This window comes from Durio zibethinus, chromosome 23 (genome assembly GCF_047325235.1).
Source record: "Durio zibethinus cultivar Kanyao isolate XHJ-2024 chromosome 23, ASM4732523v1, whole genome shotgun sequence".
NCBI lineage: Eukaryota > Viridiplantae > Streptophyta > Magnoliopsida > Malvales > Malvaceae > Durio > Durio zibethinus.
This window is the reverse complement of record NC_143184.1, coordinates 18,595,460-18,619,872: the sequence shown is the minus strand read 5'-3', so window position 1 is coordinate 18,619,872 and position 24,413 is coordinate 18,595,460. Positions and strand designations below refer to the sequence as shown.

Here is a 24,413-nt window from a genome sequence, read left to right as displayed (position 1 = left end):
TTTGTTTCATTCCACTAAGCAAAAATCAACATGAGGATAGATAAATCTAAAGCTTGGAGAAAAATAAAAGATTTATAATAAGAAATGCTTATCGCATTTTATGTAGGGAAGAAGAAATAGCACAAACTTAAGATGATAATCCATGCAATAAAGTTGAGAAGAGTTTTTAGTGAAAGATCTAGAAAGCAAAAATCCCGAGCAAGATATAAATGTTTTGTTGAAAGTTAAACAATGGCTACATACCAATGTTAAGTAACTAACAAAAAAAAAAATTTTGAAGTGAACCAGGTTTGTTTGAGAAATGACAAGAAGGACGAGATGGTGACACATGCAATCTAAGAATATGAACATGCAAAAGCAATATGGGATTGCATTGCCATTTTAAACATATGAAAAAATGTGGACCTAAGTTTGCAACGTGGGCGTTTATCTAAAATTTCTAAAAAAATTGATAATGATAGCTTGAAAAGGGGATTAGTTATGGTTTAGGTAATTTGGCACAACCAAAATATGAAAGTTAATAATGTTGTAAAGTGAAATCTAACAACCAGACAAAAAATTTACTAAGGATTACTTGAAGGAATATAGGTTAGTCAATGTAAGAACTGATTAAGTGGATATAGAGAAAGAGGTACCATGGAAGCCACCACTTTATATTAGTGTTAAAAAAAACTTTGATGGGAGCCTTAAGGTGTATAGAAGTGGTAGAGGTTTGGGGTTGTAATAAGAAATCATGAAGGTCATTGTATGGGTGCTGTTACAACAAAAATAGGTGATCTGTGTGATCCACTTATGGTGAAAGCTATCACAGCATTCCATGCTATAAAGTTAACCAATGAGATGGGATTCACTTGAGTCCTTATTGAATGGGACTATATCTAAGTAATCAACAATATCAACATAAAAATGATGGATATGTCCATCATAGGGAACCAAGTAACAGATGTACATATGGTTTGGCATAAGTTTGAATCAACTGAAGTAATTTTTATGAGAAGGAAGGCAAATGGTGTTGCTTGCCTTAGCTAGGTATGCTTTTATCTTGAAAATACAATGACTTTGAAAGGGAATGCCTTTTTTTATCTACAATATCATTTCTACTAAATGTCAGGTTTTACATTGAAATGAAAACTTTTTAGTTTCTTAAAAAAAAAGCTATAAAAGTTTAATTTAAGTCATGTTTTAAAATATTTAGATTGCCTAATTACTTTTTTGAACTCATGAAGTTGTGTTTAGTCTTGTAGAAAAGTGCATTGAAGTTTAAATAAAAATGTAGCAATGTGGTGCAATTTTAAGGCATTTTCAGAGTTGAAAATTAGGAAAATTTATGTTTTGAGTTGGCATTATAAAGACATTTCATTGGCTAAAAATATTTCACTTGGATTACTAAAGTTGGAGTTCAAACGAAGTTGCAAAGAAGATATGTAAGCTAGCTAAACAAAAAGAAGGCTTTAGTGGTGCAAGTGTGAACACAAGGGAAGGCCAATGGTTTTTATTAACTTGGACTTTTGAAGGCTTCTAATTGGTTTTTTGAAGATGCATTTAGGTCCAAGAATCATATTTTCCACATGACTTGAAAAGAGGATCTAAGGAGTTGTACATATTAGTTTTTGAAAGATTGTAAATGAGTTAGAAATATCTTTTCCAAGTGTTAGCTTATGTGGCATTTTAGAATAAGATAATTGGTTAATCATACTTTGGTTATATATAGAGGTCTAGATGGGTGGTAAAAAGAACTACTGCATTTTTTTTTTCATTTTTTCCTTTATATCCCTTTGTAATTCTCTATAGGCATATCTTTTTTCTTTCATAAAGAAAGTTATTTAGATGAGATTTTCTTTTATTTTCTTGCACATTTTCTTTTCAATTACTTATATTTGCTGCATTGTTTTCAAATTCTTCAATGTTCTAAGCAATTTTACATTTTATCTTACTTTAATTCAATGCAAGTTTCTTTTGCTTTCTTTTACTGCCTATTTCCTATTGTGATGTTCTTATGATTTTTCAAGCATTTCATTATGATTTTGTTGCTTAAATTTTTTAAAAATTTTATGCATTTAATTGACTTTCCAATCTATGTATATACAAAATTTTCACTTTAAAATTTATTCTAAATTACTTGTAATAATTTTTGGACGTTCGGTTACTACTGTTAGCCAGAAAAGGAGGTGCAATTGTTATTCGACCTTGATCTAGCTAGCTAGGCAATGGTTTGATCTCTTTTTTCTTTTGTTTACATTCAATTTTTCAGTTTAAGAGTAGATTTATTTTGCTTTTTTTAAATCTCATGCAATTTTCTCATGATTTTTGAATTCGAAGTCTATTTATCTTTATTTTCTCTGTTTTTGAGTTTTTATTTTCATATAGTTCATTAAGCTTGGTTTGGATGTTTTCAAGCTAATTTCTTTCTTTGATCTTACACTTTACTTTATTTCATGTTCTTAACTTATCTTCAGTTCATTTTTTTGCTTGGATCTTGGATTTATTTTTCTTTTTATTGAAATTTCAAATTTTGTTTTGATGCATTTTCGACTCTCGATCTCTAGTTCGGTTTCTTTTATCTTTCATGCTTTAATTTCATTTCCTTATTAGAGATAGGTTATTTTCATGATCATTTACTTGTATTTCATTTTTGCATTTAGATCTTAGGTTAATTTCATACTTGTTCATGTGTTTTAATGTTAGGTTTTCTTGCTATGTTCATTTCAATTACTGCCTATTTCATGCATTCTTTAGTTTAGTTTACTTCCTTTTATGTAATTGTTCATTTGGTTGCCTAATTCTTTGTTTTACTTTACCTTGCTTTCATTTACTTTACTTATGGTTTTATATGCTTTCTTTAGGTTATATTAGCCATAGATCAATCATTTTTAATTCGTTCAAACTAAGTATAGTTGAATGTTGCACTTGGTACTTAAACATATAAGCTACCCATAAATCAATCATCGAGGAAACGTACTCATTCACACACTTTATTATTTGAATTGCCTTTGCACTTGCAGTGTTACCGCAATCACCTATATGCTAAATCTAAATTCAAATTACTTTATTACTATTTATATAAAGTTTCTTATTTAAGTTACCTAACTTTATTTGAATGTAACTCAAAGGTTTTTTATAAAGCTATTTAATAGTTAAGTAATTTATAAAATTAGACTTAGAATATAATTTTTGCAAATCTAAGATGGAGAAACACAAATTGCCATGAAAAAAGAACATATGTTGCCAAAAAGCTTTAATGAGACTTTGTATGCAATTCCTAAGAATTTGATCAATTAATTCCTTTAATGGCTAAAAGGAATTAGCATTAATAAAGTCAATCATCCTAGCAATTGGCATGAGATAAATATATTCTTCAATATATATAATATATGAATGTAATAAATGTTATGCACATTAGATAACAAAGCAGTGAGACCTAATAATGAATTAAACAATATCCCTCATTAAAATATTAAGTCAAATGTTTCGTGTTACAATCTACACCAACTTGCAATGCATTGTCTGTTGTAACCAAATAGACCTCACAGTTTTGTCTCAAAAGGTATCTCACAAGTTGAAAATAATGTGAACACTAATATTCGATAGAATTCTAGTATATAATTGATGTGAGATTCATGACTCTTCTTTGGAACCATAACATCCTCTCCCACTACAACGAAAGTCCATCATTTTCAGTGGCACATCTCTATTACTCCTATGGTTAACTTTGATACCAAATGTCACAGTCTATAGCAACTTGTAAGTTATTGTCTATTTTGACCAATTAGCCATCATAATTTTCTCCCATAAAAAGCATTTCACTGGTTGAAGATGTGTGAATACTTATATCCTAAGTCGAACTCTAGCATAAAATTGATGTAGGAATCATTACTTCTCTCTAAATCCATTACACTTCGCATTATTAAGTTTTCTTCCATAATCATAAAAAGATAACCAGAGTTTTTTTTATTGAAGACTTGTTAAGTCACTCAAGGCCAAATGTTAACACGAATATGTTTGAGTTATGAATGTTGGTCCTATTCAACTAGTGTTGTATAGTTCGGGTGTGTCATACATATGATATATTTAGGCAAAAAGATGTCACCAAACTGATATAAAAGTTGTATAGAGATGCATTTGATAAACTATATTACCAACTTAATTTCTTTTGTAATGGTTTATTGAGTCATTGAGGAACATGGTGGGATGAAAGGGTTTCTAACTCATTAAGAGATTTAAAAGTTAAATTTCTCAAAATAATAAATAAAGTCTATTGTTTTGGTAAAATAATAGAATAATCATTTAAGATTTAAAAATTTGTCTTAATGATTACTATTTGCAATAGTAATTTTGAAATATGTTTTGATTTATATATGATATAAATGATCATGACAAATAACCTATCACTTCATAGCATATTAGGTTCAAACAAACTCACTAAGCCAATTTTCATTGATTGGTTCTACGACATAAAATTGTGCTAATACAAGAAAAGAAATATTAAGTCCAAAAAGATTCTATCTATGAGACATTTGTTACCAATGCTAATGATGAAGTTAGGGAGGCTTATTTGACTCATATGGATGATCTTACTCAAGTCACTTGCATGATGTAGGCTAGAATGTGTCATAAACTTCATAAACAACATGCACCATGAATGCATAAGATATTATCTTTAACATTGGGGAAATATTCGACAAGAAGAATCACACTGAGAGGTTCTACATCTTAAAGATATTGTTTTGAACTAAGGTGTCAGAAGGTAGCTCTATAAGGCCTCAAAATGATAAGATATATCACTACACTTGAACAATTGGATTAGAATATAGATAATAAATTAAGCATAGATTTGGTTTTTTTTTTATTACGAAATATATATAAAAGTATATATTTTATTATTTATTTAATTTTACACAAAATATATTAATAAAATGAAATTTTTATCTTAATTTAAAAATTTAATATTTTAAACTCAATATGGGATATCAATGTAGCATTCTCTATGAACTTTTTTTTTTTCATTATTTTTGTTCTTTCCCTTTTATCCCTTTTTCATTTTCTTTATTTTTTTGGTATTTATTATTTTTATTAGATTAATTTTATAAGATTAATTTTAGGTTAAGATAATCACATTTCATTCTCCTTTTTTTATTTTTATTTTTTAATTAAATAAATGTTAAAAACGATGAATAAAGATGAAAAGATAAAAAAGTTTTGACACGTGACAATGTACGAACATTTTTCTAATATATTTATTAAGTTTACATATAGTCAGAAGTGAGGGACTTCTTTTCAAAAAAAAAAAAAAAAAAAAACATGTTTCCAATCTCGATTTTGTCCTAATGAACTTAACTTTATTTTTTTCATCTTTGCCCCAGCTTCGAATTTTAATCATCGAGTTTGTGTCTTTCGAAGTGAGAAATTGTGTTTTTTGTCGGTTCAAGTAAAATTAACATCTCTAATGGAGATTGGTCTTAACAGACGGATCCGATTTTTGCTAGAAACAAAATTCACCCATTACCAAGGCAGCAACTCGTTTTTTCTCTTTCTCTGTAAAATCTATTTGTATAATAACGAAAGGTCATCATTGTTTTCCAAAGTTCAGTATCCATTTTAATAAATACTTCTCTATAGATAAGTAAATAAGTTAAATTATTAGTGAGTAATTCGAGTTTAATTAAAAAAAATTCATATCTGATTTATTTATTATTGAAATAATTCAAATTATTTGAATAATAAGTGAAATCAAATTTGAAAATTTTATTTGAAAAGTTAATTGAATTTTTATTTTTAATATATAAATAAATAATAAAAATATAATAGTTATAATTTTATCAAATTTATTCAAAATTATTAAATTGAATTTAAATAATTTAATTAAATTATAAATCAAATTTAAATAATTTAATTAAATTATAAATCAAATTTAAATATAATAAAATAAAATTTGATTAAATTAAAATTAAATTTCGGACCTCCCAAGCTTTTTTGAATTGAGTCAAACTCCAAATAGGACAACTTATTGATTTAATTTGCCTCGATTACCTTCCTGTTATACTATTTTCTTTCTAATTCTAGCAGAGAAAGAAAACTCCAAATGCAAATTGGCAGACATTTGACGAATCATGTCTATGTCATCTCCTGCGACAACCAAGCCGTAGGACAAAAACAAGGGTCAATTTTTTATTTTTTTAAACACTTAATTGGATTGGTCCTTAAATATTTCTATGAACAATATAAAAACGAAAAACGCCAAACCAACCACTCCTCGTTCTTCTTTCTGTACACTTTCTCAAACTCCAGAGAGAGGCCCCATAAGAATAGGGTTGTTCTTAGTTTTTGAAGTAAAGAGAGAAAATGGCGAATTGGGAATTGAAAAGTTGCTGCAACCATGACCAAGTCACCTTTCTGGTTACATGCGGGGTCTTCACTGTTGTCATTCTTGCTGTAAGTTTTTTTCTTGGTTTTTCTTTTGCTGTAAAGATCATTGCTTATTCTGCTCTACATTTTGTTGTTGAAAAAAACAAAATAAAATATAAAAGGGTAAATTTAGTAAGAGTTCCATAGTTATGTCTGTTTGAAGGATGAGAGAGCTAGTCAAAAAGAACATTTGTGGTTGACTTTACCATGATTGTTAGTTTTAGTTTGATAGTTTCTTGTTATGGAGAAATGATCGATGGTAAGTTGAATTAAATCAAAAGTTAATGAATTGAATTAGATTAAAAGTTTGAATAGTTTCTTTGTTTGCAAATTGGAGGGATTTTCTGGTAGCTTATGAGTTATGATAAATTTTGTAATAATAGTTGAAAATCTGTTCATAAGAATTAAGATTCCGAGTTGAAGTGATATGAATGAATATAACTTTTAGAAGCTAAGAAAAATAAAAAGAAAATGACATAGAAGCTTAAGGATAGAAAGAAAAGAAGAAGAAAAAAGGATGTGTTGGGATGAGATTCTTTTGGTTATGGGTTTGGTGAAGGATATAATTTAGAATGAAAGTGATACGCAAAGGACTTTGTGTTTATATCAAGGTTGCATGAACTGATAGGTCTGTAATCGAACTTGGTCTATTACTTAGAAGGAGTTTTATAAGAGGATCCATTGTAGTTGACTTTCAGTTAAAAGATAAGGAATTCTTATATAAAATGAAGTTCTTTCAACTGTATGTTACTGTTGTATACATAATTGGGCAAATGTAATAGAATTGCCCTGACTAGTAATTTTCCTGGGTTTTGAACTGTTGCCTATGTTTTCTTAAATTTATGATTTGACGTAATTTCCCCTGACTGTTGTAGCTATGGAGGACAATGCTATTGACACCTTTTAAGCTTATTACAGTATTCTTGCACGAAGCAAGTCATGCAATCGCTTGCAAACTTACCTGTGGTAACGTAAGAAGCTCTTGCCTTTATCACATGTTTCAGTGTGATCATGAACCGTTTGACGATATACTATTTATTCTGCTTTCAACTTATGTATTTTGTGAGATGGACAGATGAAACTAATGATAGCTTTTCTTTAGTTTGATTGATTATGAACTGAATTTTATGGGATCTAATATAACTGGCTCTTCTAATCAAATATCATCCTCTGCTCTGATTTCATTTTTGAAAGTCCCCTCCCCAAACAAAAAGGCTAATAAGGGTGTCTTAAGTAAATAAGCTTCATTAGTTATTAATTTGCAATTGATAATTTCATGTTTAGATTGAATCAAAGATTCTAGCACCTTGGGATGTTTTTATGACTAATAGATTAGGTCTCAAAAAGCAACTTGTATTTATTTGATTATTTTTTGTACTTAATTTCTATATCTTCATAATGCTAGGCAAAATACAATTAATTTGTTCTCAAGCTGAAGCTACAGATCAAGGATGTATTACAACTTTAGCCCCCTTGTTGTGGCATCAGGCAAATAAATAAAAAACACCATCCTGTGCCTGTTTTTGTGAATCAATAATTAAATTGCATATTTTCTCTGTACATCATTTTAAATACCTTTTCACTCCAAGTGATCATTGCACCATGTTTATACTGTTGTTGCACATATTTTATGGTATTTCACGTTCTTGTCTGTAGCACATGATCTCACTTTTAGAGGTCTGTTTGTTGTGCCACTTAACCATTCTTGCTCGTTGCAAATTAAAATTTTTTCCACCTTCATAAATCAAGTAGACACTGTATTTTTTTACCAGAAAATGACCAAGTGCTTATATAATCTTCAAAAGTTTATTCCAACTGGTGCCTACCAAAATTTCTTTGAGTAGAATTGTAAGTTGTTTTTGTTTTTAAGTTGGCCTATCTTACCAATAACTGATCTTGTTAATGTTTAATCTTTGGGTTATGGTCTGCTTAATTATCTATATTCCTATTTACTTAACATGCAGGTAGTAGGGATCCAGGTTCATGCAGATGAAGGTGGAGTGACACAGACACGAGGTGGTGTATATTGGTTGATCTTGCCTGCTGGATGTAAGTATTTTCTTCTAAGAAAACATGCACAAAATCAATGCAAGACAGTATATAGCAAAGAAATGTTTATTAGGCAATTTGGAAAGATCCACCTAGCCTGCTTAGCATATGATACTGCTTTCCTGCATTTTCTGCTTTCTCCTCCACTTTCTTTTACTGGAAACAAATTTATTATTGGGTTTAATCTGTGTACGGATGCATCAAGACATGCCTAACTCGAGTGCAAGTTTGTGGTGGTTGACTGCCTGTGTTCTGCCATGTTCCTGGTGTCTCACTGAAAGGACAATTCACCACTACTGGAGTGATGGGCTTACAAATTTTCATGCTTTGAAGCTTATGCAGGAACATTAAAGATTCAGATATCTTTTTCGTTTACTTTTTTCCTGTTAAATTAGTTTACCATTCTTTTCAATTTTTATTATATCCTTTTCTAACTATGTGATCTTTTATCTAATGTTAGCTGCTCTAAGTGGCATTTATGATTTTACAATTGCTTTTGCATCCAGATCTTGGCTCATCATTTTGGGGGATGGCTTTAATACTTGCATCCACAAAAATCCTCACTGCAAGAATAGCTGCTGGTTGTTTTCTTCTTGCCCTGGTTGTTGTGCTCTTTTATGCTAAAAATGTAAGATGTCAAGGAGATAATATTTCCTAATAAAAATTGGTATTCATATGTGAATGGTGTTTTCTTTCTTTCCTTTTTTTGGATTTATATTCTTTTAAAGAGAGATTTCAAACTTTTAACTTTTGATGTGCATGATTGTTCAAACAGTGGACACTTCGAGGACTTTGCATTGGTGAGTACCTCTGTAATCTTGTGATAACTTTTATTTTGATAACCATAACTGCTATTTCTATAACCATGATTTTAAGTGCTTATAATTTGTATAAATTGGATTCCTCAGGATTTATTATCTTTCTTGCTATAATTTGGCTTTTGCAAGAAAGGACAAAAGTTCGTATTCTCCGCTATGTTATTCTCTTCATTGGTATAGGCTCTATTGTTATATTTTTCCTTTCCTTTTGTGCCGAATAATTTCGTTTTCTCATCTCATCTCCGAAAGCAATGTCGTTTATTTCTAATTTGGAAATTTCAGGTGTCATGAACAGTTTGTTTTCAGTCTATGGTATGTAACAGCAGTTCTGCTTCCTCTTCTTTTATCTTCGTATTGTTCTTTTATTTATTTATATGAATTGGTTGTTATCAGAGTTAAGAATTGAGTAGAAAATGACTTGAATATTATTTGCACAGATATCTATGATGATCTAATATCACGAAGAGTCCACTCCAGTGATGCTGAGAAGTTTGCAGAAATTTGTCCTTGCCCCTGCAATGGAGTTGGATGGGGATTTATATGGTGAGACACTGACACTTTAAGCTTTGACAGAGCATGAACAGTGAAATATGACTAGAGTGCATATGATGTGCAACAGTGGTGTAACGATTTCATGATTATTTGTCCTTCTGATCACATTTTGTTGTGAACACTGCTTGCAGGGGAATGATATCATTCTTATTTCTTGCTGGATCAATGTACCTAGCACTTGTCATCTTATCTTGAGGTACAGCCTGCTTCTGAAAGGAATTATTTTCTTTTTCTAGAACTAAAAATAGAATTGATTTTCAATTGTGTACATTTACTAAGTGCATTTTTGTTTTTCATGAACATATGTAATTGAGTTTCTCTCTTTTTGTTATTTAAAATTTAGTTCCTGATAACAAACTTAGCCTTTACAATGGTTGAATTCTGTTTGACAAACAAAAGATCACTTCTAGATAAAGTAGGAGACTCGACTGATGAACTGCTCTAACAAAGTAGAATAAATTCAAACACCTGGTAGCAACTGAAATTTTCAACAAATGTCCTATGTACTTTCTAAACTTCTGTTTTTTTGTTTTTTTTTTTTCTGTTTTCAGAACATACCTTAATCTTATTTCAACTTTGGGTTTCATTTACTTAATGCATATGACTCATGGTTAGATGTCAGAGGATATCTTACTTATAGAAGCCTATTTGCAGTCATACTTTGGATTCCATACTTTACTGCTAAATTCTCTTTTAGTGTAGAGTGATGGTCAATTTCCAAATCTTTGCAACCAGAATGAACCCATCCAACATTTTGATCTTTCCTACACCGTAAACTTAGATGGCACTGTCACAATCAAATTTGACCACAAGCAAAAAGAAACCCCTACTCCAGCCTCTGTCATCTCCACACAATTCATGATACAACCATGTTAACTAGAATCAAATGTACCAGTTACACACTTCAAGCTTGATGGATTACTTGTATATGCATACAGATCTTCAAAAGGACAATGTTATTGGGACATTAATTGCAGTTGCAAAGGATACTAGTAGGAAAAATGTAGAAATTTCTTTGATGATGATGATAAAAGAAAACCAAGACGCAAATCCTCCGAGCAAAGTTGAAAGAAAGATTTGAAAGTGGAGACCTGAAGTAGATTTCCTTGGTTAACCCTAGGAAATGTTTGATTATTATACCATTTATCCCAAACACAAGAAGCCAAACATCTTTAAGCCAAACTGCTCAAACCAAACACTTGAAAAGCCAAAACCACAACCAAAAGGACCCTTACTTTGTTATGCTCTTGGTCTTGCTTACATTGTTAAAGAAGATGCAAAAGATGAAGAAAATGTATCGACAACCTGGGAATATCTCAATGGTAATAGGTTTGCTGATAAAATCTGTAGAGAAAACATTTTCATTAGCAATTTTGAAGAAGGTTTTTTGTCTTTTCTAAAGGGATTTGGGATTTTTGGGATGTATTTGTACTGATCTTTTGTAAATTCCTAGAGAGGAGGAGGTTGTTGGTCAATCTTCAGAATATTATTCTTGACTTCCAAGCAAGAATGATTATTGTAGATCAAGAGCTTAAACAGTTGGTTGAAAGCAACAATGGTTACACCTATGCTTTTGTTGAAAGAGAAAAAGAAATGAAAAGTCTTAAGATTCAACTTGCAATTCTCTAGATACAACTTTGTCAGAAACAATAACAAGAAGCCTCAAATTCAAATATCTTTGCCCCAATTAACACTAGAATGCATGATACTCCTCACCAAGCATACTCCTACCTTCACTTCCAAAAACCATTCTTCACTCCATTCAATTACGAACCAAAACTAAGCACATTGGTATTCACGCCTTCATCCACAACTATAATCTCATAGGGAAGATATCTTTAATTGAATGTTGAGAAAGACTTTCTTGTGCCATTTGTTGGAGCAAGTTGGAAAGATATTTGGTGTGGAAGAAATAATTAGTTGAAATGGAGGTTCAAAATAATCACTGGTTGTGGTTTTAGGAGTGGGTTAGAGGATGTTGCAACTATGATTGTGGTTGTCTTTGGCTTTTGGGTTGTGGAAGTGGTTGTTCTGTTATCCTTTTAGGTTTCTGTTTAATTGGCTATTTTTCTTTGAATCTGTTTATCCATTTTTCAGTAGTGCAAAAGAGAGGTTGTTATGAGGGAGGAGCATAGAATGATTGTTCTGAGAGGGTTGTGAAAAATGGTTTTTTTTTTTAAGGGTATGAGGTTATGGTTGTGGATGGAGGTGTGAATATTGATGTGCTTGGTTTTGGTTGGTATTGGAATGGGGTAAATGGTTTTGGAGGTGAAGGTGGGGTGTTTAGGTCTTTTTTTGAAAGTGGTGATGCTAAAATTCTTTGGGTTGTTTGACAACTTGGGAATATCTCAATGGTAACAGGTTTGTTGATAAAATTTGTAAAGAAAATATTTTCATCAACAATTTTGAAGAAGGTTTTTTTGTCTTTTCCAAAGGGATTTGGGTAGGACAATAGGTTGGCTATGGTTTGGGCTGCACCTGAAAGTCAGACATCCTTTAGCAAAATTGTTCAAACCAAACACCTAAAAAGTCAAAACTTCGACCAAAAGGACCTTTACCCTGTTATGCTGTTGCTCTTGCTTACATTGCTAAAGAAGATGCAGAAAAGGCTAAGCTCTAGAAAAGTTGTAAACAATAAGTCAACAATGTTGTTCCATATGTTTTCAATTAACTACCGAGGAAGAGTTTTTTATGCCATTTGTTGGAGCAGGTTGGGATGCACCATTATACCTGGTTTCATAAATCTTTTTGTCAATTTTGAGTTGATAGTTATATCTTGAGGGGTATTTACCCCATGGAACATCATCTTGGAGTTCTGGCCAAATTTGAGGAGGAATTTTCTTGTTCATCTCACGCATTGTCTTTAAAAACTTGTGTACTTTTGTGGGTGATCAAACATGGAATCTGACAATGAATAACCTTGTAAGCTATAAATTGCTGTATATGGGAAGTATATAGGTTCATCTACCAAGTAACTGCAAGGCTTATAAAAGATTAGAATAATATGAGGAACAGGGGAAACTTTGTTTTATCTCTCATAGGTTTTTATCTAGTGTATCCACATGAGAATATGTTTGAACCATTGAAAGAAAAACTTTAGTTGTTGGTGTATGGGGCCTTTCAAGTCTTTCTTTGGATTAATAATTGCTTCATAGAAAGTATGGAGTAACTTTTTGAAGTGTTGGAAAGGGAATTCTATAGCAATGTGGTAGAGTTGACAAAGATACCATATGAAAAGACTCTTTCTTTTGGGAACCAAAATTGTTCAAGGAAATTAAAGGGATGGATGAAGGGGTAGTCTAGGTGTATTTCCAGGAGTTAAACATAAGTGTCTCCATATCTATAGAGTATCTTGGATTGGTACTTGAATATGAGGTGTGGGGTTTTGATATTAAGGGATTTGGTTGCAATTAGTCTTGGTAACTTTGGAGGGAGTTGTTCTATTAGGAGTTGGAGGAATTCATTTGAAACAACAAACTCATCATCAAGGCGGGGCTCTTTTGTGGGAGGTGTTAAGGATGAAGGTTGGGAGGATGATATGGGATTCATCATTGCAATAACAAGAATGATCTTCAAAGTGTTTGAAGGTTTAGGTAACATATCTAGAAGAATATTATCTTTTTTTTTTTATATGCTTCGTGGTGGAGGAATACCTCAAAAACCATTTGGAAACCTTCGAACTATAATTATTAGCTCAAAATTGACAGAAAAATTTATGAGACCAGATTTAGTGGTACATGGCAAGAACCTCTTTCTGAAGTTACAAGATTTGAACTTGATCATGCTGGTCCAGTTGAATGGAACCCATATTGGAAACCTTCTAAAGTCATTAAGGAATCAGATTGACAAAACTCTCAGGATCCATTAGATTTAGATGATGATCTTGATCTAGACAAATTCTTAGAAAACTTTAGTTATGATTTTAATCTAGGTGCAGACAACTCCCATCTCAATATCTCTCCAAAGTATTGCTCTTAGCGCTTCCTCTTCACATGATGCTCACAATGAAAGAATCTTCCCTATTCGAGTCAAGATATATATAATCATGTGTGCAACTTTGTTAAGCATGGTTTCTTACAAGAGAAGTTGGGAAAGTAGATAGTATGCTTTCACAACAAAGGAGTTACATCTTAAATAAGTATAGAAAAGTAAATGAATGGGACCTAATATGTCCTAGGGGTCCATGACTATGAGATAAAGAAATGCAAACAAAATAGTACGATAATTTTATAAAGTAGCTTTAATAAAGAAGAGATAAGATTTCTTTCCTTTTATCAAAGTGCCTTTAATAAAATTGACGTGACTTTTAACATAATGTAAACATGCCACAAAGCTTGACAAAAGCTAACGTTGATTAAAGCAGATATTGATTTGTCACCAACAATCTTATCTTATTATAGTAGGGGCTGCACTCTAAAAGCTAAACAAAGTTGCACACATAATTATACATATCTTGGATTAAAACAGGAAAAATTCTTTCATTCTATTCCAGCGGCAAGCTGATTAACATTTAAACCAATAACATGAGGTGATACCAAGCATCTTGAAACACTGCTTTTGCTTTCATCTCAGGTGATACATAACTCATGCTTTCCAAATCTTAAACAATATCTTTTGCTTTTGCTTTCATCTCAGGTTCAGAGATTTGGTTTCTTGGTAGAGCAATAGTACATTGTTCACCCATATTCGGGGGTATTTGTTCAATGATTTAGGGCATTTTCTTCAGAACATTGTAATTTGATTCATCCAGCACTGGCAGTACGCTTTGTTGCACTAACAGGCTGGCTTCATTCTTTTTAACCCTTTTCATTTGGGGTCAAATTCATTTGTGACTACATTGTAAAGTTATATGCGTTTATTCTTCACTTGGTTTTGATTGTAAAGTAGCAAAATTTTTTTTGGTGTGGTTTAATTTTTATTTACTGGTATGTTATTCACCATGATGTCAAGCTACTGCTGCATGAAAAAAACATTTCTTTCTCTGAACTTGGATGCATGGATCCTTTTCTGGTTGCATTTCAATTATAAGAATTCACTACTTTATAGAATTATCCAAGATTTGAGGAACCAGATTTGTCATTGTGTTCTAGCCCCTGAATAATAAACAATCTTCAGGAGAGACATGTAAACCTAATTTGTGATTGAAGTTCCAGTTTGATTCTTTTCATTAAAATTTTTAATCTAATATTAACTTGAATATAAAATCATAAGAAATATAATATTTAATAAATGTAGGATAATATCACTTAACAGACATCTATTGCATGTAGGCAAAGATAGACGTTTATGCTTATCACGTGATAAGGTTAAAAGGGATAACATGTAAGAATGAGAAAATATAATTTGATTCTAATATCATATTAAACTTTAAACTTAAAGTCAATTGATAATAAGTAAAGAAATTCAACTTGAATGTAAGTTTGCTGGAAACCATTTTTTAAAACACCATTTTAACATTTTTATCATCTCCATTTTCAAGTAAATAAGAGAGCTAACTGAACATACCAAATTGTAAAAAATGCATCATTCAAAAACATGGTAGCATTAGAGCTTAAGCTGAAGAAGACACATTGATCAAATTGCTTTCTTGGCCTGAAATTCGTGGTGGACTACTTTGATCGTCACCTTCCATGAACATTTCATGGGCCTTGAGTTGCAACAGGGAGATTGTATGCAGAGGCTTCGCCGAGGGTCTTTGGCAAGAAAGAAACACTTGAGACACGCACTTCATCGTTGGTCTTGATTTAGGCTTCAAATCTAAGCATGCCAAGGCTAGGGTAGCAGCGACGACGATGTCTGCCGCTACAACCTGATTCCTGGGAGGTGATAAGCGTGGAACTAATAGATCACTCAACATTATATCGTGGGAATTAGCTGATGGTGAGGATAGTGATGATAAAAGCTCCCCTGGATGCTTTCCCATTAGTGTTTCCAAAGCTAATACACCAAAATTATAGACATCACATTTTTCTGTGACGATCATAGTGTAGGCACGTTCTGCATTAAAACATTAGAAGAACTCGAAGTAAGAATATATCAGTAAAATGCAATAATAATTTTATTATATTTAGAGTTGTCAAAAACTGAATCTTAATTATTGAAATTAAGAATCTAACGCTTTACTAATAAATTATATATCTGTTGACAAGTAAAATGCACTAATTATTTGTGATTTTTTTTTTTAATATTTCATTTTCATCTGCAATATTTACAATTCAAAATTTGTATCTACAACATTTCAAAATGTTTGAAATCCATCAATTCTTTCACCATTGTTAAAAGTTCAACAAAATATGTCACAAATTTCAACTAAAAAATCAAACGGGTTCACCTTTTTGTTTTTTTTGTTGTATGACGTTCCTTATCATATTTTAATGGTAGTATACAGAATGAATGAACTTAGAATAATTTTGAAAATCGTGGATTAATATATTGAATTTAAAATTTGTGGATGAAAATGAAATATCAAACAAGTGTAATTTACTCAAGAATATATCAAGGATTGTTTAATTGGATAAAGCAAAGGTAGAAAACTTAACCTGGGGCAACATATCCAAATGTTCCAACAAGCATTGTTTGATTGGATGAATCAGGATCAAGGAGTCTAGCTGTGCCAAAGTCAGAGACAAAAGCCTCTAAATCAGAATTCAACAGAATATTGTTGCTCGAAATGTCTCGATGAAAAATTGGTGGATTGTAATCATGATGCAAGTAAGACAAAGCGTGAGCAGTTGCTTTAATGATGTTTACTCGTTTGATCCAATCCAACTCCACAGCTTCATTTTGATTTCTCAAGACACAAAATAAGCTTCCTCTGTCCATGTATTCATTTATCAAAAACATGCTACGTTTATGGAGACAAAAACCATGAAGCTTCAGAATGTTCTTGTGTCGTATTTCTGTCAACAATTTTGCCTCATTCCTGAAACTCTTGTCGAAAACCGGCACCTCTGCTTCTAGACGATGAAGTTTCTTCAAGGCAACGACCTTCCCACTTGGCAATTGTGCTCTATAAACACTACCATAACAGCCAGTTCCAATGCAATATCGAACGTCGAAGTCTTCTGTTGCTTCAATGATGTCTTCAAATGCAATTCTCCCATCATAGTTCCATATTGAGAACAAATCTCCATTTCTTGTTGCATTCAGATCAGATTTATCGTTTTTGCGTCTACATTTGAAGGCGAACACGACTCCACTTGATACGAATGCAATAAAAACAATGACCGGAAGGATGATTTCCAAAGCTTTTCGAACATGTGTGTGAGATTGAGGGCGAGGAGAGAAGCCTGTAATGTTTCCACACAAATCCTTGTTTCCCCTGAATGACTCAGGCGGGAAGCAGTAACTAGCAAGTTCAGGAATTGGATCCTTTAGAGAATTATATGACAAGTTGACACTTTCCAGGGAAAGGAGATATTTAGGGATCGGTCCTGTCAGATTGTTGTAGCTGAGATCCAAGACCTTCAAGTATGAAATCACAAGCTGCCGAGGCAGTTCTCCACTTATGAAGTTATGGCTTAAATCAATAACATCTAAGCATTCGAAGAATTGTCAAGGAATAGCTCCATTAAAACGGTTGTTTCCCAAATACAATTCTCGTAAATTTGAGCAAACCCCAATTTGATCCGGAATAGGTCCGGACAATTTGTTTTTAGAGAGGTTCAAGTATCTCAAACCTTTCAAATTCCTTATTTCTTTGGGTAATGGACTTTCTAAACAATTATGAGCAAGACTTAACTCGACCAAATTCTTCATATTTCCTGTTTCATGAGGAATTGGACCATGTAAAAAATTTGAGTCGAGGTACAAAATGCTCAAATTGGATAGACTAGTAAGTGATGAAAGAGTCAGGCTCATGAAGTTGTTATTACTGAGATGTAATTCAATCAAGTTCTTCATGTTCCTTATTCCACGAGGGATTGCACCATGTAAAAGATTAGAATCTAGGGACAAATAGCTCAAATTCACTAAATCACACAACGATGAAGGGATTGGACCTATGAGCTTATTATCAGTGAGAACTAATTTAGACAAATTCATCAAGTGACCTATTTCTGATGGAATGAAACCACTGATCTTGTTTGAAGTGACATCCAAAACTTCCAAACCGATCAAACCAACAAAAGTTGGAGGGAGTGTCCCATTTATTTGGTTGAGACTTAAATCCAAATGTTTCAATTTGGTTACGTTTCCTAGGGTGGAAGGGATTGAACCTATAATTCTGCAATTGTCCAATTGTAGAGACACCAATCTCTTCAAGTTTCCCAATTCTAGGGGGATATAACCTTCAATCAAATTATAGGAAACATTCAGAACCTTTAATTTAGTGAGTTTTCCAAGTGAAGAAGGTAACTCACCATTTAGATTATTGAAACTCAAATCGAGGAATTCTAGTGATGATAGCACACCTATTTGAGGCGGAATGTTGCCTATAATTCCATTGAAAGCTGCATTAAGATAGACAAGGTTTTGAAAGCAAGAGAAATTTAACTTTTCAAATTTGTCATGAACAAAAAATAGTCGAACGTCCATTTTGGTGACGCTTCCAGCACCATTGCATGATAAACCAGGCCATTCACAACGTTGTGAAATGTCCTTCCTATAGCTACTCCACCAACCACTATGGAGAAGAGCTTGTGCTTCTAATTCTAGTGAGGATGCTGTGGCTAATTTAGTTTCCGAAGTTGAAACATGGGCAAGAACTATAGTTGTAGTTGTAAGGTAAGAAAGAACAATGGCAATCCATTTGGATAAGGCCATCTTTGAGATTCAAAGGTTCAGAAATGGCATGTTAGTTTCCGAAAACTAATCTCTCAGTGGTTTAAACAAGTCTGCTATGGAAGTCAAGGTCCTCATCCTTTTCTTCGCACTAATTAATTGATATGACTTGTCTCCCAAAGGGATTGACGACTATTGTTTGCACATTTAGTTGCAATTTGATTAAGATCAAGCATTCCCATGGAAGAAGTAAATTCCTATGTATCAGGTCCAATTATTTTCAGAAACAGAACATACCAATTTTTTTAAATTTATAATTTATCATTTAATCCCCGATCATTATTTATTTAACTCACGTAAAAAAACAAATTACATATCTAAATTCTTACAAATTTGTATTCTGCGAGAACTCATCCAATATACATGATCTCTGAGCATATAATTTTTTGTTTGAATATTTGAGCATATAATTTTTAATCTATCTATTTTGGTGGATATACTTTCTACTCCATAATATCTCTTTAAATTATAAAAAAAAAATAATACTTGTTCTGTCCCAAATTTACTGTAAAAGAATTAAAAGGGTGAAGTCAAAATGTTAACGTGAAAGTGACGTCTATCTGTTTTTCCAATTTTTCAAGCCTCATTCCCAGCAAAATTATTAAAAGATGGTCGCATGAATATGTCTCGTCAATGCCACGTAAATGTCTACATGACATAAAATTTAGTTTAAAAAGTCAAAGGGTCATTTTTTGGCCATCTGATCATCGACGTGGCTTTGTTGTGACATATTTTGTCATATGAAGTGAATAATTTAAAATATTTATAGAAGGTAGTGTGAAAATTTTAAAATTTAAACATTATGGATGAAAATATAACATAAAGATTATGGATGATAAATATAATTAACTCCTAATTATAATTATTTTTTCGACTTATTTAAAGTGTTTTCTAGCATAAACTAAATTGAGGACACAGGAATTTTTTCTCTTGTATATTGATAAACAAATTCACAATCATGGATACCACATGACCTCTTCAAAGAGATCTTGATCGATTCAAATCCCACTCAACTTGTTTCAAAGATGGTCATCACCTAATAACAACTTTGACAAAGAATAACATTAATGCAAATATATGGTTGACTTAGAAACAAAATTTTAATATTTTATGTGAAATTATTAATACTCTAGAGGCCAAAAATTCTTGATTTTGATATACATCTTCCAAATGGTCCAACTTCTTATTTTTCTTACATTAAAAAAAAAAAAAAAAGGCCAACCATCTAATTTTTTCATCGCTAAAAGTCAACAATGATGTGCATTTACTTCCTTAATTATGACATAATAGGAATACAATTTAATGTTTTGCTCCATTTGTTTTAGAGTCAACTAAGCATTGATACTGAAAAAGTTTATTGAGAAATTTTATTTACAACTATAATTTTGTTTATAACAACCACATTTTATGTTATAAAATTACTCGTAAAATGAATTACGTTTAGTATTCGTGATAAAAATTATTTTGTAATTCTTCAACCACATTCAATTACATGCCTTCTCACAACCCACTTTTAAATATGCAGATATGCATTCTCTATAATGTTTACATCACGTAAACTTATATTTTTGATAAATTATCCACATTTAGATTCATCCGTATACATAGACCAATTTTTATACAATGAAATCGGAAATGTATTTACGTATAATCACTGACCTCCTTCACTAGCTACTTATTATCACCATCAGTAATCAACATAGAGACATGGTCCATGACTTCATCCTAACTCCTACTAGCACCATTCTGAAATAACTCCTTACAAATATTACACAAAACACTTTTTTGATATTACTTCATTTAACCTTTCCATAGTATCTTTGTTAATTCTCAAAATTTTTTTTTCTATTGTCTCATTTGCACAGTAATTTGATAAAAAAAATTTTGTGTTTTAATCATCAACAAAAGTTAACCAATTAATTCTAACCTTTTTTATGCCAATATTTCTCCCCTTTACCATTTTTAAACTTTCTTTTAATCTTGTAGCACCTTTAGTCGTAACATGCAAAAGTCTAAAATTTGATTTTTATATACAAAAAGAAGAATCATCATTAATATTTTTGTTAGATATGATTGATCACTTAATTAAATCTATTCTTTTAAAAAAAATCATAAACTTCATTAAAACTCTTTTAAAAATAGGTTCTGAGAAATATTACAGAACTAAATTCGAGAATACGATTATGTGTGGATATGGTGTTATAACATACAAATCCAAAAACTTGATCATTAGATACAAGACACAGAATCATCACCAGTCTTTTTTATTTATATGTAATTGATTACCTAATTGAATGTATTCCCTTTTAATCACTATAGCAAAATGACGTATTAGCGACAGTTTTGTAACGGTCTTTTACTTACAAACACCGCTAGCTTCTGTGTTTTTATAAAACTTTAGGTATTTATTATCCAAACGCCACTAAATATTCAAATAGCTGCGTTGTTACTTATAAACGTCACCCAAGGCTTGATATTAGAGGCGTTTCTCGACTAAAACGCCTTGAATATTTTTTATTAAAAATTTCGATGAATAGTTAAGGCATATTTTTGGCAGACAATGCCTTCAATAATTACGTCACAAAAAATTGTGTGAGATTAATGAAGGCATTGTCTTCAAGAAACGCCTTTAATATTTGGACCAAAAATTTTTCTAGGCTTATTGAATTTATTTTCTTCAAAAATACATTCAATATTAAGCTTATCAAATTGTTTGGATCATACGGATGTTTACCATAAAGTTGTTGGTTCAATCCATCCTTTAGCCTTTTTTTGGGTTTAGGCATAGATTATTTGTTATTGATTATTCTAGGTGTTTTCTTGACAAAAACACCTTCACCAATTGCTTTAAAAAATTTTTCATAGAATATTGAAGGCATTTTTTGCGTCCTTAATAATCGATAGAAAAAATATGGAGTCGATTCTTGAAGGTGTTTTTGACCAAACTCGCCTTTTATAATCTAATCAAAAAATTTTTTTTATTTTTAAAGGCAATTTTGTAAGAAACGCCTTCAATATTTCATAGACAAAACTTTGATGGGATGGTTGAAGGTGTTTTTGGCTTGAAACGCCTTTAATATTCCCAACGATAAATTTTAATGGTCAGATTATTGAAGGCGGCTATATCCAAAAATGCTTTCATAAATATTTTGTTAGGGATTATTGAAGGCATTACTCGTAGGAAAACACCCTTCATAATCCATTCGATTAATTTTTAGTTGGTATTATATTTTGCCCAAAATACATTTAATATTCCAGACAATAATTTTTTGGAAGGATTATTGAAGGTGATTTTAGTAAAAAATGCCTTTAATGTTTTCTGTTATGGGTGATTGAAGGCATTTTCTTGCTAAAAATACCTTCATTAATCGCATCAAAAAGACATAATTGATACTTTATATGTGAAGTCAGTTGTAGGTTTATGCACAGAAAAATATTTGCTGTTAGTTGTATATTTATGCCCAGAAAATATTTGGTTTATATATCTGATACTATGAATTACATTTTGGAATTTGCATAATGAATATTGTTGTATTTCAAAAAATTGACCACATATCTGAAATTAAAACTGATAACGTTGCCATATTAATATAGTTTTTTGAAATAATCATACTCGGTAATTTTTTAAGTACACATAGTGTATTCATATTAAGTATAACAATAATATTAAACCAATACCCCCAATGTACAAACTTAAAGTTTCCATTCAACATGGCATGTTAAAAACATTATAACAATTTATTCCATATATATTTACATTCAACCAACAATGTCTAACCTGAAAGTTTATTAACATTGATAAATGACAATATATAATCACACTATTCTTTACAGACTGCATCCAGCTCCTCTTCCATGAAGCTTTCTTTACCATCCCACTAAAAAAATATATAAGAAGTAAATGTTAAGGAATGAGAACATAATGTACAATTTTATTTTTTTGAATATATAACAAGTTTATAAAATTTATACTAACCTTGAATGGTGTGGTCATAAAATCATGTAACACTATCTCTTGCATAAAACGAAGGATATAATATCCACATTCAGTATTACCGGGTTAACAAGATACCTGAAAATTAAATTGAGTCGGTTTAAAAAATATTTATCTAAATAAACTCAGCATTAAAAGAATAAATTTGACATTTACCAGCAATGACACCTATTTCGGTTTCTTTTTTTTCTTATTGAATGCAGATATTACCCTAAATTGAAAAGAAACAAATTAGTGGGAACATAAATAAAATTTCTTATGAAGAAACATAACATATATAATATAATAAAGTACTATAATACCTTTTTATAAAAGTTTGAATATTGAGGTTAGGCATTGCCGTTAGATTAACAAAATTAAAAAAAGTATGGCGTTAAGGATTTGGTGTCAATCACAATAAGCACCCAATGATGACTGCAAAATAATAACAATGATATACTCAAAATACGCTTCAGATCATAGAATGGAGCAAGTTGGAATAATTAAGGTTGGAATATAGCTTATTGCGCATTATATGGGAGTAAATAATAATCAGTTGGTCTTTTCAGGCATAAGATCACATGATTAGCACGATACGCAACTGTGCCACTCTGCTCACTAATGAAGTTGGGATCAATGAATCTAAATCTATTCGTAAATTATCTCTCCTTCAGCTCTTTAAATCTAAATGAAGTTTGATTGAAGTCAACATGAATTTTTGTGTTAGTCACTTTGATTTGTTTATTTGGGCCCCTTCCCTTTCTTTTTTGGCCTACACTTCTTTTTTTTGTATGTTCATTAGAAGGAGAATGATGTTACCTGCAATATTGATAATAATTATACGAATTACACAATATGATCCTCTAAATTGATCATTGTACTTAATTTAATACAACCAATATCATACTATGTACAAAAATAGCATTTAGCATACCATTCAGCAATGTGCTCATACACACCCTTCAACAAACCACTAAGAAACACCATTCAGCCCCCTAATTTCATTCAAATCCATTCAGCAAAACAATATCAGACAACAAGGTTCAGCAAACCATTTAGCATGAAATATTATTTAGACCCCCAATATCACACAATACCATTCGGCAATACAATATCAATCAACAAGGTTTAGCAAACCATAATATTTAATGCGTACTTCATAGAAACAACATACTTGCAATATGAATAGAATCTTGGATGACTATGCTGGGGGTGATGTTAATGAAAATATATAAACGCGTATGTCAATATTAAGGAACTAAAAAAACAAAAATTCTCTATTGAATATTGTAAATAATATAGTAAACTAAAAAAAAAAACTTACCGATTAAAATAGAGGTTCACAACGATGATTTGTTGAAGGTCAATGGCGACAAATGGGAGAAAGAAAGTAATGGTTTGCTAGAAATGTGTTTAAGGGTTTGGTTTATTTGGTTGAATAACGTAGCTTTTAATCGTTCTATGTACCAGCCCTCTGCAAATTCCTATGTTCAAGGCAGGAAAATGAATATAAAATTAATTATTAAAGGCATTTCCATGGAACAACGCTTTTAATAATCACCTGAAAATTTTATTGGAGATTATTGAAGGCATTTTTTTACGAAAAAGATGCCTTTAATTATAAGCCTTTAAAATTGTCCAACCAACTTATTAAAGGTGTATTTCATAAAAAAAAATGCCTTTTTTAATCCTTAAAAATTATAAAAGGTGTTCTCAGTAAAAAATTACCTTTAATAATTATGGATTTCCAAAGTTTATAACAAATTATTGAAGGCGTTTTATAATAAAAGATGCCTTTAATAATCTAATTTTTTTAAAAAAAAAATTATTAAAGGCGT

General features: G+C 31.2%; 1 protein-coding gene and 1 pseudogene across 2 annotated transcripts; one reads left to right on the top strand and one right to left on the bottom strand.

Annotated features, from left to right (window-relative positions):
• The first annotated feature begins 6,105 nt into the window (after positions 1-6,105).
• On the top strand, positions 6,106-14,733 carry LOC111314702 (uncharacterized). The gene is made up of 10 exons (XM_022916328.2): positions 6,106-6,429; positions 7,278-7,373; positions 8,367-8,451; positions 8,958-9,079; positions 9,227-9,251; positions 9,360-9,443; positions 9,552-9,581; positions 9,707-9,812; positions 9,953-10,017; positions 14,457-14,733. Exons 1-9 carry the CDS (start codon positions 6,340-6,342, stop codon positions 10,014-10,016), a joined length of 702 nt encoding a protein of 233 aa, XP_022772063.2. The 5' UTR covers positions 6,106-6,339; the 3' UTR covers position 10,017; positions 14,457-14,733.
• Positions 14,734-15,150: 417 nt separating this feature from the next.
• LOC111313228 (uncharacterized) lies at positions 15,151-18,747 on the bottom strand (annotated as a pseudogene). Its single transcript, XR_016332530.1, has 2 exons — positions 16,361-18,747; positions 15,151-15,818 (listed from the first exon to the last, which is right to left on the bottom strand). The product of XR_016332530.1 is annotated as an uncharacterized LOC111313228 (transcript).
• Between the last annotated feature and the right edge of the window lie 5,666 nt (positions 18,748-24,413).